The sequence below is a fragment of the Lampris incognitus genome, chromosome 7, assembly GCF_029633865.1.
Source record: "Lampris incognitus isolate fLamInc1 chromosome 7, fLamInc1.hap2, whole genome shotgun sequence".
In the NCBI taxonomy this organism is placed as follows: Eukaryota; Metazoa; Chordata; class Actinopteri; order Lampriformes; family Lampridae; genus Lampris; species Lampris incognitus.
The window spans coordinates 50684058-50698316 of NC_079217.1; the positions used below are offsets into that span (position 1 = coordinate 50684058).

Genomic DNA, 14259 nt, shown 5'->3' on the forward strand with positions numbered 1-14259 from the left:
CCCTCTCATGCAGTTTCCAGGCCAGTAACTGTGTCATGGAGCTTGACCATGTGGATGGCCGGCTGAAGGTTAATTATTCGGATAGACTGGGGACTCTGCTCAGGGAGGTCAGACAACTCTCTGACATGGGCTTTCCTATCCCAGCCAAGATACAGAGGGCTGCTGCTACTGCTGACAAGTTCCACAGACAGGCTATTGTCCTAAAACAGGCGAGAATACATGAGAACACACAGAAACACAGAAAGACACTCACTCACACACACACACACACAGTTGGGGATAAGGTTGGGGATACCTGCAGTCAGCTCTGAGACTGACGAAGACACATTGATGATTGATGAACAGTTTCTCCCACTAAACGTTTTGTCCAGATGAATTGATTCAACTTTCTGACACACACACACACACACACACACACACACACACACACACACACACACACACACACACACACACACACACACATGCACACAGTGATTCCATCCCAGCCAAGATATATCTGTATGATAAAAAAAATGGATTCTTAGATGCTTCGAGATTCTCTCATAAAAGATTGTCTTGATGCAGAAAACTCAGTGATCAGAAATTTAAAGCTCAATTCTTGACTGAGCTGTACGCTCCTTACGGCTGCTGCTGAACCGGGGGGGAGTCCAGCCCGGCTGCCCTCCGAATTTGCTACATTGGTGTCAGAAGTGGGATGGTGAGATCGTGAAGGACATGAGGCCATCGGAAGCATTTCCTGAAGGAGGGGGGTAGTGTAACGTACACTGATAAGTAGACACGTTAGCCCTTGGCTAACGGGTCGGACCCTTTAGTCGACTGGTTAACGTAGTCGCTTGCAGTGTGGGAGCCACAGGTTCGCATCCCAAGTTGTGGCGTCCCGAGCTGCCCCCCCCAAATTCTCTACATTGGTGTCAGAAGTGGGATGGTGAGACCGTAAGGCCATCGGAAGCACGTGCGCCCAGAGGCTTGAGGGAGCTGATATGCTGAAGTGCGGGGACGCGCTTCCCGAAGGAGGGGGGTAGTGTAACGTGCACGGATAAATAGACTCGGTAGCCCTTGGCTAAGGGGTCAGACCCTTTAGTTGACTGGTTAACGTTGTCGCCCGTGGTGCAGGAGATACGGGTTCACGTCCCGGCTGTGGCAGTTCCCGTACTGCCCCCCGAATTCGCTACATTGGATGGTGAAACATAATGGACGTAAAATCTGTGCATCGTGTTTACGTTCTAAGCTGGGCTACTTGAATTTTGGTGAGGATGGCTGAGCGTGAGCAACCAAAGTTGAATACAGTCCGACCGGCGCCCTCTGGCTTAAAAGCCAGCGTATGGAAGCATTTTGGCTTCTATGAAGTTGAAGGGAAAAGGGACCTGGACAAGAACCATACCGTATACAAGTTGTGTCTAACTAAAATAAAATATTTTGGGAACACAACAAACATGAGAAACCATATTTCACGTTTCCACCCGGAGTCGGAGGAAAAAACAGCCGGTTGTAGTTGCTGCCAACCAAAGAACAGTTGAACAAGTGATATCAAAGCTCCGAACTCGGAAAGGGCGAAGTGAATCACGAAGTCGATCGCAACTTTTATTGCCAACAATTTGCGCCCCTACTCAGTCATTGAGAACCAGGGCTTTCACACTATGCTGCACACTTTGGAGCCGAGATACAACATGCAATCTCGACGTTTTTTCACCAACACAGCGATACCCAAACTCTACAACGAAACCAAAACCAAGGTCATGGAATCATTGAGGAAAGTGGGTGGGATAGCAATAACATGCGATGTGTGCAAATCCATTGCAGCAGAATCTTATGTCAGCATAACTGTGCACTTTATTACCGATGACTGGAAGCTCCTGTCTCACATGCTCCAAACAAGAGCAATGTGTGAGAGCCACACGGGTGCAAATGTGGCTGAGCTGTTACAGAATTTAGTAGAAGAATGTCAATTCAGTACCAAAGATGTAGTTTTAGTGGCTGATAACGCCCCTGACATGACCGTTGCTGCTCAACTGGGTAAATTCCTACACCTGAGATGTTACACCCACACACTACATCTGGCATCTCAGCAAGCACTCAAGTTGCCCACTGTATCAAGGCTACTGGGGGGGGGGGTCAGATGTATTACCACGTTTTTCCTCTGCAGCACCACTGCAAAACACCAGCTTGAGGAGAAGCAGAAGCTACTTGGTCGGCTGTGTAGCAAGCTGAAAACAGATGTCAGCTGCACGTGGAACAGTGCTTATGAGATGGTTGACAGGTTTCTGGAGCAACAACCTGCGATCTGCGCCACCTTACTCTCTCCTCAGGTGAGAAGAAGAGAGGCTGACCTCTGCACTCTCAATGAAGCAGATGTCTCAAATGCAGAGGATGTTATTAAGGCCCTAAAGCCAATGAAAGCTGCGACTACTCTCATATCAGAGGAGCACACCCCCACAGTGTGTTTGATTGTCCCATTGCATGGTCAACTCATCCAGGACACAAAAGGTAGTATTGGAGAGTCATCAATGGTCCGGGAGATGGAGCAGGCCATCAACGGGGACCTCAACAAGAGGTCCACCAGTGAGCAGGAGAGAAACACTCTTCACACAGCCTCTGCTCTTGACCCGCATTTTAAGAGACTGCATTTCCTTTCTGAGGAGGAGACGTATGGAAGAGTGATCGTTGAGGCTGCATCACTAGAGGTAATTCTACCATTTTATTTTATATAAAAATCAAAGTAAAACATGTAAAATGTCACTTTGGGCTGAAGACATTTATTTAACCTATTCAATTGACAAAATAACAAATGTTCCATAAACAATACAAGAATTTTGATATCGAATAGAAAAAGTACATTTGTGTCTGGTTAATGATCTTGTTCAAATGTGGTTTGGGTTGAAGATATTGACATTGTGATTTAAAAATGTAAGGCTGTTGTGTTTACCTGTTCTTATTGTGTTAATTTACAGCAAGAGGTGAGAGCAGAAGAGGAGGAAAGCCCAGAAAACAACACAGTGAGTGAGGAGGACACCCCTCATCCCAAGACCACTGAGGAGCAACACCAAAGCCCCTCTGCTCCCAAAAGAAAGGCTTCATGTTCTCTGCTAGTGAATCTGCTGGGGCAGACCTTCACTGGTGCTAGAGTTCAGCAGCCCACGTCAGCCTCTGCCAGAGCTGAGGAGGAAGTGACCAAGTATCGTAGTGTTTCACCCTTCTCTCTCTTTCTCTCTCTCTGAGGACCCTCTCAGTTGGTGGAATAAGAATGAGGTGATGTTTCCTCTGGTTTCCAAGTTGGCCAAGAGTTACTTGTGTATTCTAGGCACCAGTGTCTCTGCAGAGAGTCTTCTCTACTTCAGGGGATATAGTTACTACACAGCAGAGCACACTTATCCATTGTGTTGTTTTACCACATATTCCACAGAAAGCATTAGTTTTGTAGTTTTGTATGAGAGCTGGTGCAGAATTCTATGTTGTTTTTGTATGAAAGCTGTTTTTGATTTTAATATACAGCAAAATGTTTTGTTTTTTTTGTCTGAGGGATTCTGTGCTCATTGCCCATAACAGGAGGATTTCAGTTGAAGTCTTTATTATTTATTTGTGAACGAGGGCAGCTTTTTATTATCAAGTGATTGCTGAAGTCTTGCTGAGGCCCGTGTTAATTTATAACAAGGATGCTGCTACAGGCACACTTTTGTTTCTTTTGTTGGTTCTTTGCAGTGCTGGGAAACGTGACCTGTCAGTTCACACGTCTCTTCTATTTGTTACTGTATTAATAAAAGCTAATGGAAGTAAATTCATCTGTTTATCTTAATTACGGCTCATTACAAATATGCTATGTTTTAAAAGTAGCAACTAGTCATGCAGTGAGAAAAATTAAATCATGTATAGAAATAAAAATGTTGATGCATCAAGATGCATCAATAATTGTTTTATAATCGCTTCGTAGTGATTTAGCGACAGGCATGGGCACAAGTCCATGGATACTGGGATGGCATCCAGCGCTTTACCTGTACCCCCATCCGTAGGGTTAGTGGTGGTGTCAGGAAGGGTATCTGATGTAAAATTTTTCCAAATCAGTATGCGGATTGACAAGATGAGATCGATCAAGGTATGGGTTGACAACGGCTGCCGTTGGTGCTGCGCCCTCACATGGTAGCGATGGAAACTATAAAATCCACTCTGGTGACCCCTGAGAAACAGGGAACAAGCTGAAAGAAGAAGAAGAAACATTGTATCGTAGCCCTCTGGATCAAATCGAATCGTGAGGTGCCTAGAGATCCCCACCCCTAATGGAAATAATGTTGACTTAACAGTATAAACAATCACGATAAATATACATGCATGAACGCATTACTTTAAATTTGTTCTTTTTTATTTTAGTCTCATTCTTGCCTTGCTATTTGTAATCATTTATTTCATCAATTTAACATGTACATACTGTGACAAATGTTTATTTTAGGTGGCCAATTTCTACAATACCATAGACACGCAGATGATTCCCTCCCAGAGACCCATGATGCTCAGTCTAGCGCTGGTCTTTGAGCAGGTCATAAAGGTAATGCACTTTCTAGGGTTGGATCCATGATGATATAGAGGGAGACATCTTGTTGGGCAGTATAGATAGGCAATATTGGGCCGTATGGTTGAAAGCATTCAACAAAAATGGTAAATATTTAAATCTTCCGGTCTTGTAGTATAAGTAAAAAAAAAAATCCTGCATGTTGTTGATGTTTTTTTTTTGCACGATTACAAATTAGGTTTAAATGGTGACTGTGTGAACAAAGATGCAGTGTCTTGCTAGGGCTCAGTGACGATCCTCACTAACCATGGCTTGGGGGAAGATGTTTTCAGGCAGTGGCTGTAGTTGACTTGTAGGTTAAAAAGCAGTCAGTTTTATTTCTCTTCAACTCAGACTTAAAATAGAAACCTTTCAAAAGATGGTTGGTGACCTGCTGAAAAGGCCGGTGATATATAAGAGAATGAACTTGGGTCAAATCACAACAACTTGTTCCCTCTTTTCGTCAGAATCCTCGATCCCAGTCAAAAGAGTCAGGTGGTAAGCTTCAGATCACCTGGGATAACCCCAAAGAACTGGAAGTTTACATCAGTAAGCTACAGTCTGCTGCCGAGAAACTCTCCATAGAAAATCGGAAACTGCGCAAGTGGCACACTGACTTCACTGAAAAGGTGCCTGTTTGCTCTCATATCTTTAATAAAAACTGAATTGTTCATGGATACCGAAATTGAGTTTTTGGCCATATTTTTCATTATGAACAAACAAAAGATATAAGACTTGATATGATTACTTTATGTGTGTCTGGCCCTCACCCCTTTCTTCAGTCTTTGTTGGCCAGCCATTGACAAAAGGCTAAATTATTTGGTCTGAATCATTGAGTATATTTCTTTTAAGTGGGGGCGTATAATTTTCCTGTCATCTATAGTTTAGCATCTGAAGTCTAACTCTTGCATGCTAAGATACATTTTATAAATCTATTTGTATGTGTCAGGTGGTGACTGTCATGAATGTGGACCTACTGAGACATCAGCAATGCTGGAAAGACACCCTGCTGGAGCTCCGCACAGGTTTTGCCACTCTTGAGACGCAGGTAGAGAATACCATCAAAACAATAAAAATGCATTTGGTAAATAAATAAAGATAAATAGCCGCATGTGCTGCAACATCATCACAGTGTGAACATGTCCTATACCTGTACGTTCCCCAACATCATGATACATTTTCACAGCAACGCTGCTGTTTTTCAGCTCTTCCTTAAATTGAATGTATATATCGGTGTACACAGGGATTCAGATCAGATGATATGCGTGCATGGCGTCAGCACTGGAACCATCAGCTGTATAAGGCCCTAGAGCACCAGTACCAGATGGGACTTGAAGCTTTGAACAAGAACCTCCCTGAAATACACATAGACCTCACTTTCAAGTTAGTACCTCTCTGTCTGTCCTCTCTGTCACACATTCTGTCCTCTCTTTCTCACTCTTTCTCTCTCTCTTTCAGAGTTTGTTGGCTGATTTTGATAATTCTTTTATACCCCCCCCTCTCGTGCAGACAGGGCCGTCTGCAGTTCCGCCCTCCCTTCGAGGAGGTGCGAGCACGTTACTACAGAGAGATGAAGAGGTTCATCTGTATCCCTAACCAGTTCAAAGGGGTCAGTGCCCAGGGCGAGGAGCTCATCTTCAGTGCCATGATTGACAGGAACGCCTCAGGGTTACTCACCGTCTTCAGTAAAGCCGAGGACCTCTTCAGCCGCTTGCTGGCTGTACAGGAAAAGTTCAAGGTACCCGAACAAGAAATGATTATGATGATTTAAATGGTGATGATTTGGAATAAAAATTATCACTTAACCATCATAATACATTTAAGCCTCTGTTTGATGGACAAAGAGAAACATGGCAACCATCTAACTTTTTCCCCATGCTTTCCCCTCTTCTTTTGTTGAAAGCCTTGCATATGCAGCTGTTTAATGCATCTGGTTTGAAAAGAATGATTTGATTTTTAAATGGTGACTTTTGTTTTTCGGGTTTTTATTTTACTGTGCAAAAGTTCTTACCGCCAGTTTGGAATGAATACAAATAGATAATTTCATCTCTGCTGCTATGTGTGGTTTCTGTAGTTTCTGTTTGTCACTTCCACTCTCTCCAGAGAGTACACTGAGTATAGCAGAGTCTTAAGTGACAACTGTGTTTAGTCATGTATATCTAACTAAAGCCAGGGGAAGCCCTTCACCAGCACCAAGCATTTTTCACCTTCCCTTTTTCTGCTTCTGCATTTCTTTATTTGTCATAGTTTCTGTTACCTTTCAGTCATAAAACGCAAACCAGGGAATCTCCTCCATACTGTATGTTTGTATTTTGTGAACATATGCAGATGTACATGTATTTTATTCTTGTCTGTACAGTTTCATTCCTCTTGATGAATTTTGTGTGTCTGTTTTGGTTTGCTTGTGGCTGTGGCTTGCACGTGTGTGTGTGTGTGTGTGCATGCGCTTGGGAGGGCCGTCTTTGTATGTTTGAATTTTAGGAATGGGTGGTGTTGGGCCAGATTGACATAGAGAGATTGGTGGAGAAATATCTGGACTCAGTGCATGACTGGGAGAGAAACTTCAAGGCCTTGAAGGGCCGGGGGAAGGAGTCGGAACGTTTGCCCAGGTACCAATTATAATAAACAACACAATATATATGGCAAAGGAGTACTAAATATTAGCCTAAAATTTAGTCTGTGTTTTTTTATATATATATATATACACTGAGTATATAGTAGAGGACATAATACTTTATATCCAAGTAAACAGTGATGGGTTAGGTGAAGAAAAGAATTATAAAAGGAAAATTGAATCGAATTAATGAAAAAATTAATAAAATAGAAATTAGGTAAAAATAAATAAAATCAGTGAAGTCTGTAAAGTCAATAGGCGAAGAGCAAGTGGCTTTTGAGAAAAAAAAGGGCTTTCAGGCACGTCTGGGTGGCGTGGCGGTCTTTTCCATTGCCTACCAACATGGGGATCGACAGTTTGAGTCCCCCCTGTTACCGCCAGCTTGGTCAGGCATCCCTACAGACACGATTGGCTGTGTCTGCGGGTGGGAAGCCAGATGTGGTTATGTGTCCTGGTCGCTGCACTAGTGCTCCCTCTGGCCGGCTGGGGCGCCTGTTCAGGGAAAGGGGAAACTGGGGGGAATAGCATGATCCTCCCATGCGCTACGTCCTCCTGGCGAAACTCCTCACTGTCAGATGAAAAGAAGTGGCTGGCGACTACGCCACATGTTTCGGAGGAAGCATGGTAGTCTGCAGCCCTCCCCGGATCAGCATAGGGGGTGAAGCAGCGACCGGGACGGCTCGGAAAATAGGGTAATTGGTCAAGTACAATCAGGGTACTTTCCTATATATACATCAGGCTGAACAGTGCGGAGTTGAAGAGCTTTGATGGAGAGAGAGACAGGAAATTATTTATCCGTACAAACCTCTCAGCTGGAACCACTAAAATGGGAGAAAGGGCGGTGATGAAGGGAAATTCTGTTTTTGTGAGGAAAAGGCTCTTCCCCAAGTAACACTCTTGTCATATTCACAGACATATCGCACACTCCCTAATCTAAATTGCGGCCCTCTTTTGTTCTCTCTTACCCTTAAGCACCTGCTATTTAATGTTATCATCATCACATTAGTTTTTTTTAGTCTTAACAAAAAGACAGTCTCCCAAGTGACACTCATTCTTTCTAAAATATTCCATAACAATAAGGCTTTTGAGTCTCTCACTCAAACTTATTGCAATTTCCCCTATAAGTACAGCTACCATTTATAATTCTGTGACTATTCTTTGCTTTTGGTCAATGTCTCACTACTTACCCTGCTGTGACGATTTTGCAGTTGCAGTTTTTTGTCCGTTTAAGTACATTTCAGTTCAGGTAATTTTTATCTAAAAAGAGACAAGGACATTGTGATGTTGTAAAAGTAATTGTGCCCGAGTCAAAACTTGAGGAAAACAAAAGTTTACATTGAGCCGTGAAATTCACAGACGCTACTCTAAAACTGATGTGACACTATTGTCATCTCGCCCCCTGTCTATCAGTCAGGAGAGGGTAGACTGCATCATAGTGAGCTGTGAACCGGTCAAGGCTGTGATCGATGACCTGATCCAGAGGCTGTTTGACACCCTGGTTATGTCGCTCAGGAAGTCCATACAAGGTAGTTGGAACCATTTTTTGTTGACAGTAATGCACTTGCTCAGACGCTGTTCCCATTTTCTTTCACTGATGTCCTTGACTTCCTCTTCTCTTGACATTAGTCATTTGATGTTTTGCGTTTTGTCATATTTAATAAGCGGCCTTCAGGTTATTGCAACATATACTTCCACTGTAATGGTTTTAGTAATGACCCCTTTATGTGTGGCTGTTGCGGTTTCATCACAGAGGATGTGATTAATAGTTACATTCCTTGCCAAAAATACGTAGCAGTGGATTAAAGTTGATGACAACCCCACGAAGGTTTGAAATAACAGGTCTTTTATATAGTTGAAGGTCACTAGGAAGGGAAATTAATACTGCCACAAGTTTTTCTTTCACTTTTTGCTTTAGTGTTCTTTTCTTTCTATCGTTACTCTTTGGGCTGAATTATTTCTCCCTTTAATCTTGCATTCTTACTGTTTCTGTCTACTTCCACCTTTCTCTAATTTCCCTTCTTCTAGGACACGTCCAGACCATAGAGAGCTTCGTGTCGGATTCCATGCAGGCCCTGTCCACTCGCCCAGAGAGTATAGAAGAGATTGGCGAGGCTAATGCCAGACATAGCCGGATACAAGCCTGCAAACCTGAGGTGAAACTAGCCCCCAGATCACAGCTTGAAACTGCGTTGTGTGCGCCAATTCAGTCCTTGTTTATACTGCACATTTATAATAGAAAAAAAAAATCAAGCAACATCCTTCGTCACCTATTAGATGTCAGTAGTCACTTTATCGAAACAAGTTGACTGATTTTGAGCATGTTTATGTGCCCAATGTTTGGTTGCTCATATTTTAATTGTTGTGTTTTGTGGGAGGGGGAAGTTGGTACCTGTTTGGGTGAAATCATTTGTTTGTTATGAACTCAGGGAGGACCCAAATGCAGGACATGGTAAAACTTGGTTTGATGAGCAAAGGCAGACACAGGTCAGAACACCTGGGGATCAGTATAATTTTTTTTTCTCCTCAATTGTATCTGGCCAACTATCCCACTCTTCCGAGCCGTCCTGGTCGCTGCTCCACCTCCTCTGCCGATCCGGGGAGGGCTGAAGACTACCACATGCTTTCTGCGATACATGTGGGGTCGCCAGCTGCTTCTTTCCACCTGACAGTGAGGAGTTTCGCCAGGAGGACGTAGCACGTACTATTTGTAGCGCGTGCTATTTGTACATATTTAAATGAGGTAATATGCATAAATTTGGTGCAAAATTGGCCCCTTTTTATGCAAGTGAGCCTCATGGCAAAACAACAACGCCGTTGTTTTGCCAACAAAACAACACTAATAGAGTGAACATTATAAGCGTCTTCAGCGAGTTGTTGGTAACTGACGCCAAGACTTTCCAGTGATCATGGCAGCAGTGATTGTAGCCAGGCGAAGGCATCGCCATGCCAGGCATGCTCATGAGTGGGTACTTCGATGGAGAATATCACTTTTTGATTTAACTGAGACTGAAAACATTTGCAGATACAGGTTGCCAGGTCAAACAATTCTTGCTATACTTGATGACATCAAGGATGACATTGAGCCTGCCAGCTGTGTTCTTGGTGCAAAGCCACCATGTGTACTTTGCTGCATGGATATTTGCAATCAGACGCAACACAAGGGCCAATTGCACTCGGCTGTAAAACTTTATGGGTGTGTTTGCACAGTAATATCATTTGCATAATATCTTTTGTGAATCAGACGTTGAGATGGGGCAGATAGTGGTTGCAAGTGATGCAGAATTCATGGTGCTATCAACGGCTGCCATCCATTCTTTGCAAATGCGCCTGTCAGTACGAAGTGAGTCTTAGAGAAATGAGACATCTGCAGGTAGAAACAGATGAAAGGGGGGGGGTAACATATAATTAGAAAATGTATAATTACAATTAAATTAAGTTCTCTTTTGAATCAAACATCTCTATATTTGAGTGGACAGTATTGTTCTTGCAACTGCATTTATAAACTTTTTTTTGTTTTACTCGAACGTAGCTTATGTCATGTGATATGCTACTTCAGTGCATTTTAGAAACAAATATTACTTGGACCATTACATAAAATTGCAGATGAACATTAATATCCAGGAATTCAAATTATTGACACTACCGCTGACCTTCCCTGTAACAAATTGGCCACAATTCTGAACACTGACCATACATGGCCCAGCCATATACTAGGTTTTGACCTAGTTCTTTCAATAACAACATAACAGCAGCATAAAATAATGTACAGTTATAATTATTTGGTGGTTTGCATACACATCAATGGGTGAGGTAGCTAAAAAGCAAGACTCATGCTAGAAAACAAGAGAACATCAGCCATTACCTTTGACGTGTATATATTATATCATTGGCATTGTGTATAGATTCTTCCTCAATTTCAATGTGCCGAAGAAAAGAACCGCTTACTCCGTGCGGTAGCAGGTGGTGGCCTGGACTCTCTGTCTTCCCTGAAAGCCAAATGGGAGAAGCTAGAACTCATCATGGAGAGTCACCAGCTCATGATCAAAGAGCAGGTGCTTCCCACACACTCATCTATCTACCCAAGTTTTTGCTGATGATTGCACACATAAGCTAAGGCTAAAACATATATTCAATTACAAGCTTTAGCCTATTTTCAGAACGCGGCTTAAACATTGCTGTTAAAAAATATTCAGTCACTGCTACATTATGCTGTATGGCTATTTAATCTCATATTGTCTCCCCCCTTTTCACTTTTTGCTTTCTGTTTCCATTTATCCACCTCATCCTTTCTTCTTGCCACTTCCCCTATTATCTCTGTCCCATTCTCTTTCCAATTCTCTCCTCCATTCTCTCCCTTTGTCCTTTCCCCACAGGTGGAGGTGATGCGTAGTAATGTAACAGGCTGTATTCACGCCTATAGAGTGGATCTGGAGAGATTCAGGGCCCGCTGGGACCAGTTGAAGCCTAAGGATGAGGTTTTAGAGACGGGTGACCAAGCTGCCCTTCTGGTCTGCCTTCAGACCATCAGGGACAAGCAGCAAGAATTTCAGGAGCTGGAGCTTGTGCGCACTAAACTATTGTAAGTTTTTCTATTTGTTTTTATTTGTTGGTTTTTCTTCTTTTTTTCTTCATTGAATGCATAGTTCAATGGCCATGACTTAACTAAAAATAGAAATCAGATGGATTTTAATTACATGGACAAGATTTTTGGATTATGTGATGGTTAGGTTCATTGCTTGTCACATCACAAGTAATTTTTCACTTTATAGGATCCTTAATAACTAATAATTAATACTTTCTTTTAGTGAATCCGCCATTGGGAAAACTTTCATATGGAATCCTCCTAACTCTGTCCCTCTCTTCCTCCCCCTGTCTTTTCTTTACATTTTAATTTTGATGTAAACAGATTCAAAACAATATTTTGCAGTATGAGTATTAAAATCCGAGCACTAACATACCTCATCTCATTTTCCCCTCTTTTCAGTGAGGGTTGTGCCCATTTTGACTTGGAGCCTCCAGACTTCTCTCTAGCACTTGAAACCCTGAGGGACTTGGAGGACCACAGTCAGATGTGGTCTCTGTATGAGGAATGGCAGCAGGGCTTTACAGAGAAAGCCCAGGAGGATTGGATCACATTCAGGTAAGGTGTGAGTTTAAGCCAAGGGACAGTGCTACATGTTAAGTTTACCTTTTGGTATTGCACCCATGAGATTGTACTTACGGTACTTCTGGTCCATTGTATCAGGGTAATGCACATGTGTGCATTTTTTATTTTTTTGAGGCAATGTTGTGCACTTGACTGTTAGCCAGTAAAATATTAAATTCAAAGTATGTTTCCTGGTCTTTAATACGAGTTAAACATTGGTAGAAGAGGATGGCGAAAGTCATCTAGAAGGTCCCGCCAGATTCGATGGAAAAGGTCATATGAAAGTTGGAAGAATGAGCTTGAAACATGGAAACGGGTTACGGAGTTACACAAGAAAAAGCAAGTGTTCACTGTTGCATTGTCACTTATGGGGCAAGCAAGAGAAACGGCGCTGGAAATTCCGGCAGGGGATTTGGACAACGATGACGTTATGGAGAAGTTAGTCGCAGCACTTAAATTAGTGTTACTAAAAGAAGAGAAAGATCGTGCCTACAAGGCATACACTAAACTTTGACAGTATTAACAAATGCACTGCTATGTCCATGGCACACCTCATCTTTGATTTCGAACAGAGAAGAAGAATAACATGGTTCTTCCTGATGCAGTGCTAGCTTTCAGATTGTTAGATTCCACCTGTTGGGATATCAAGGACAAGTAGCTAGCCTTAACAGTGAGTGTAGACCTTATTTTTGCATCGATGAAATCTGCATTGAAATGGATTTTTGGGGAAACTGTCGCACCAACTCCCACGGGAATTCAGATTAAGCAAGATAGCACATATTTCGACGAGCAGAGAAGAGGCAATGTGAGATCTCAAACCAGCCACGAGAGGGCACCATTGAAAGGCACAAATCCTTCGGACAAGTATAGGAGGACAACGAAATATAAAGTTTGCCAAAGCACTTTTCATTGGGCAAAAGATTGCTCACACGCAGCAAGAATGTGAAACTTACAGAGGACAATGCAAAGACAGAGGACATGGTGGAAAAAGGTAAACATCACATTATTTGCCAACGATCCTCTTTCTGACACAGAGATCTTTATTTTTTAGTCTTTAGGGTCTGCTGTAATTCACACTGCATGCACACCTACAGTTTGTGGAGACAAATGGCTGGATCATTATGTAAGTGAACTCGCATAACATCCATTGCATGTCTGTCCATCTTGGAAGAGAGGTCCCTCCTCTGTTGCTCTCCCTGAGGTTTCTTCCTATTTTTCTTCCTGTTAAAGGATTTTTTTTAGGGAGTTGTTCCTTATCCAAGTGAGGATCTAAGGACAGGATGTTGTATTGCTATGAAGCCCACTGAGGCAAATTTGTAATTTGTGATTATGGGCTATACAAATAAAATTGACTTGACTTGACTTGACTTAACTGAATCCCAGTGAGGTGGCGAAACTGCCCAATGTTCCAAGTCATGGGGCTTTCAAATTTTGAGATTGTAGAGTTGTTCACTCCACTAAGAGTTAAAATTCCAGCAAAGATTGGTCAGCTAAAGTGCCACGTTGAAATAGAGGTGGTCCCAGCAGACATCCCTCAGCTATTGAGAAAAGCATCACCTCAGAAGGCTGGGGCAGTCCTAGATAATAATAATGAGAATAATAATAATAATCATCATAATAACAATAATAATGCATTTTATTTGTGGCCGCCTTTTAGAGTACTCAAGGACACCTTAAAGAACACAGTAAAAAAACAAGCAGCACTGTATCAGACAGCTTAAAATCAAAACAAGCAGGGTAGACAATAAAAACGTTAATACAACAGATAAGTATAAAATCATCATCTGCACAAAACTCGAAGTGTGTATCAGACAGAATATGTCAGTTTAGAAAGGTATGTTTTGAGATGTGATTTGAAGGTTGAAAGAGAGTCAATGTTGTGAATTTCTTGTGGGAGAGAGTTCCATAGGTGGGGGGCAGAATGACTGAAGGCTCTAGTCCCCATGGTAGCCAAGCGGG

At 42.4% G+C, this 14259-nt stretch overlaps 1 protein-coding gene across 1 annotated transcript in view; it reads left to right on the top strand.

The window, feature by feature from the left end:
* LOC130115388 (cytoplasmic dynein 2 heavy chain 1) overlaps positions 1 to 14259 on the top strand; it is a 360238-nt gene that overhangs the window by 23223 nt on the left and 322756 nt on the right. The window contains exons 14-25 of the mRNA XM_056283019.1: positions 14 to 209; positions 4442 to 4537; positions 5008 to 5169; positions 5490 to 5588; positions 5784 to 5923; positions 6050 to 6278; positions 7022 to 7149; positions 8565 to 8680; positions 9180 to 9307; positions 11057 to 11206; positions 11528 to 11733; positions 12139 to 12294. Coding sequence (XP_056138994.1) covers positions 14 to 209; positions 4442 to 4537; positions 5008 to 5169; positions 5490 to 5588; positions 5784 to 5923; positions 6050 to 6278; positions 7022 to 7149; positions 8565 to 8680; positions 9180 to 9307; positions 11057 to 11206; positions 11528 to 11733; positions 12139 to 12294 — 1806 coding nt within the window. The remainder of the gene's footprint in view (positions 1 to 13; positions 210 to 4441; positions 4538 to 5007; positions 5170 to 5489; positions 5589 to 5783; positions 5924 to 6049; positions 6279 to 7021; positions 7150 to 8564; positions 8681 to 9179; positions 9308 to 11056; positions 11207 to 11527; positions 11734 to 12138; positions 12295 to 14259) is intronic.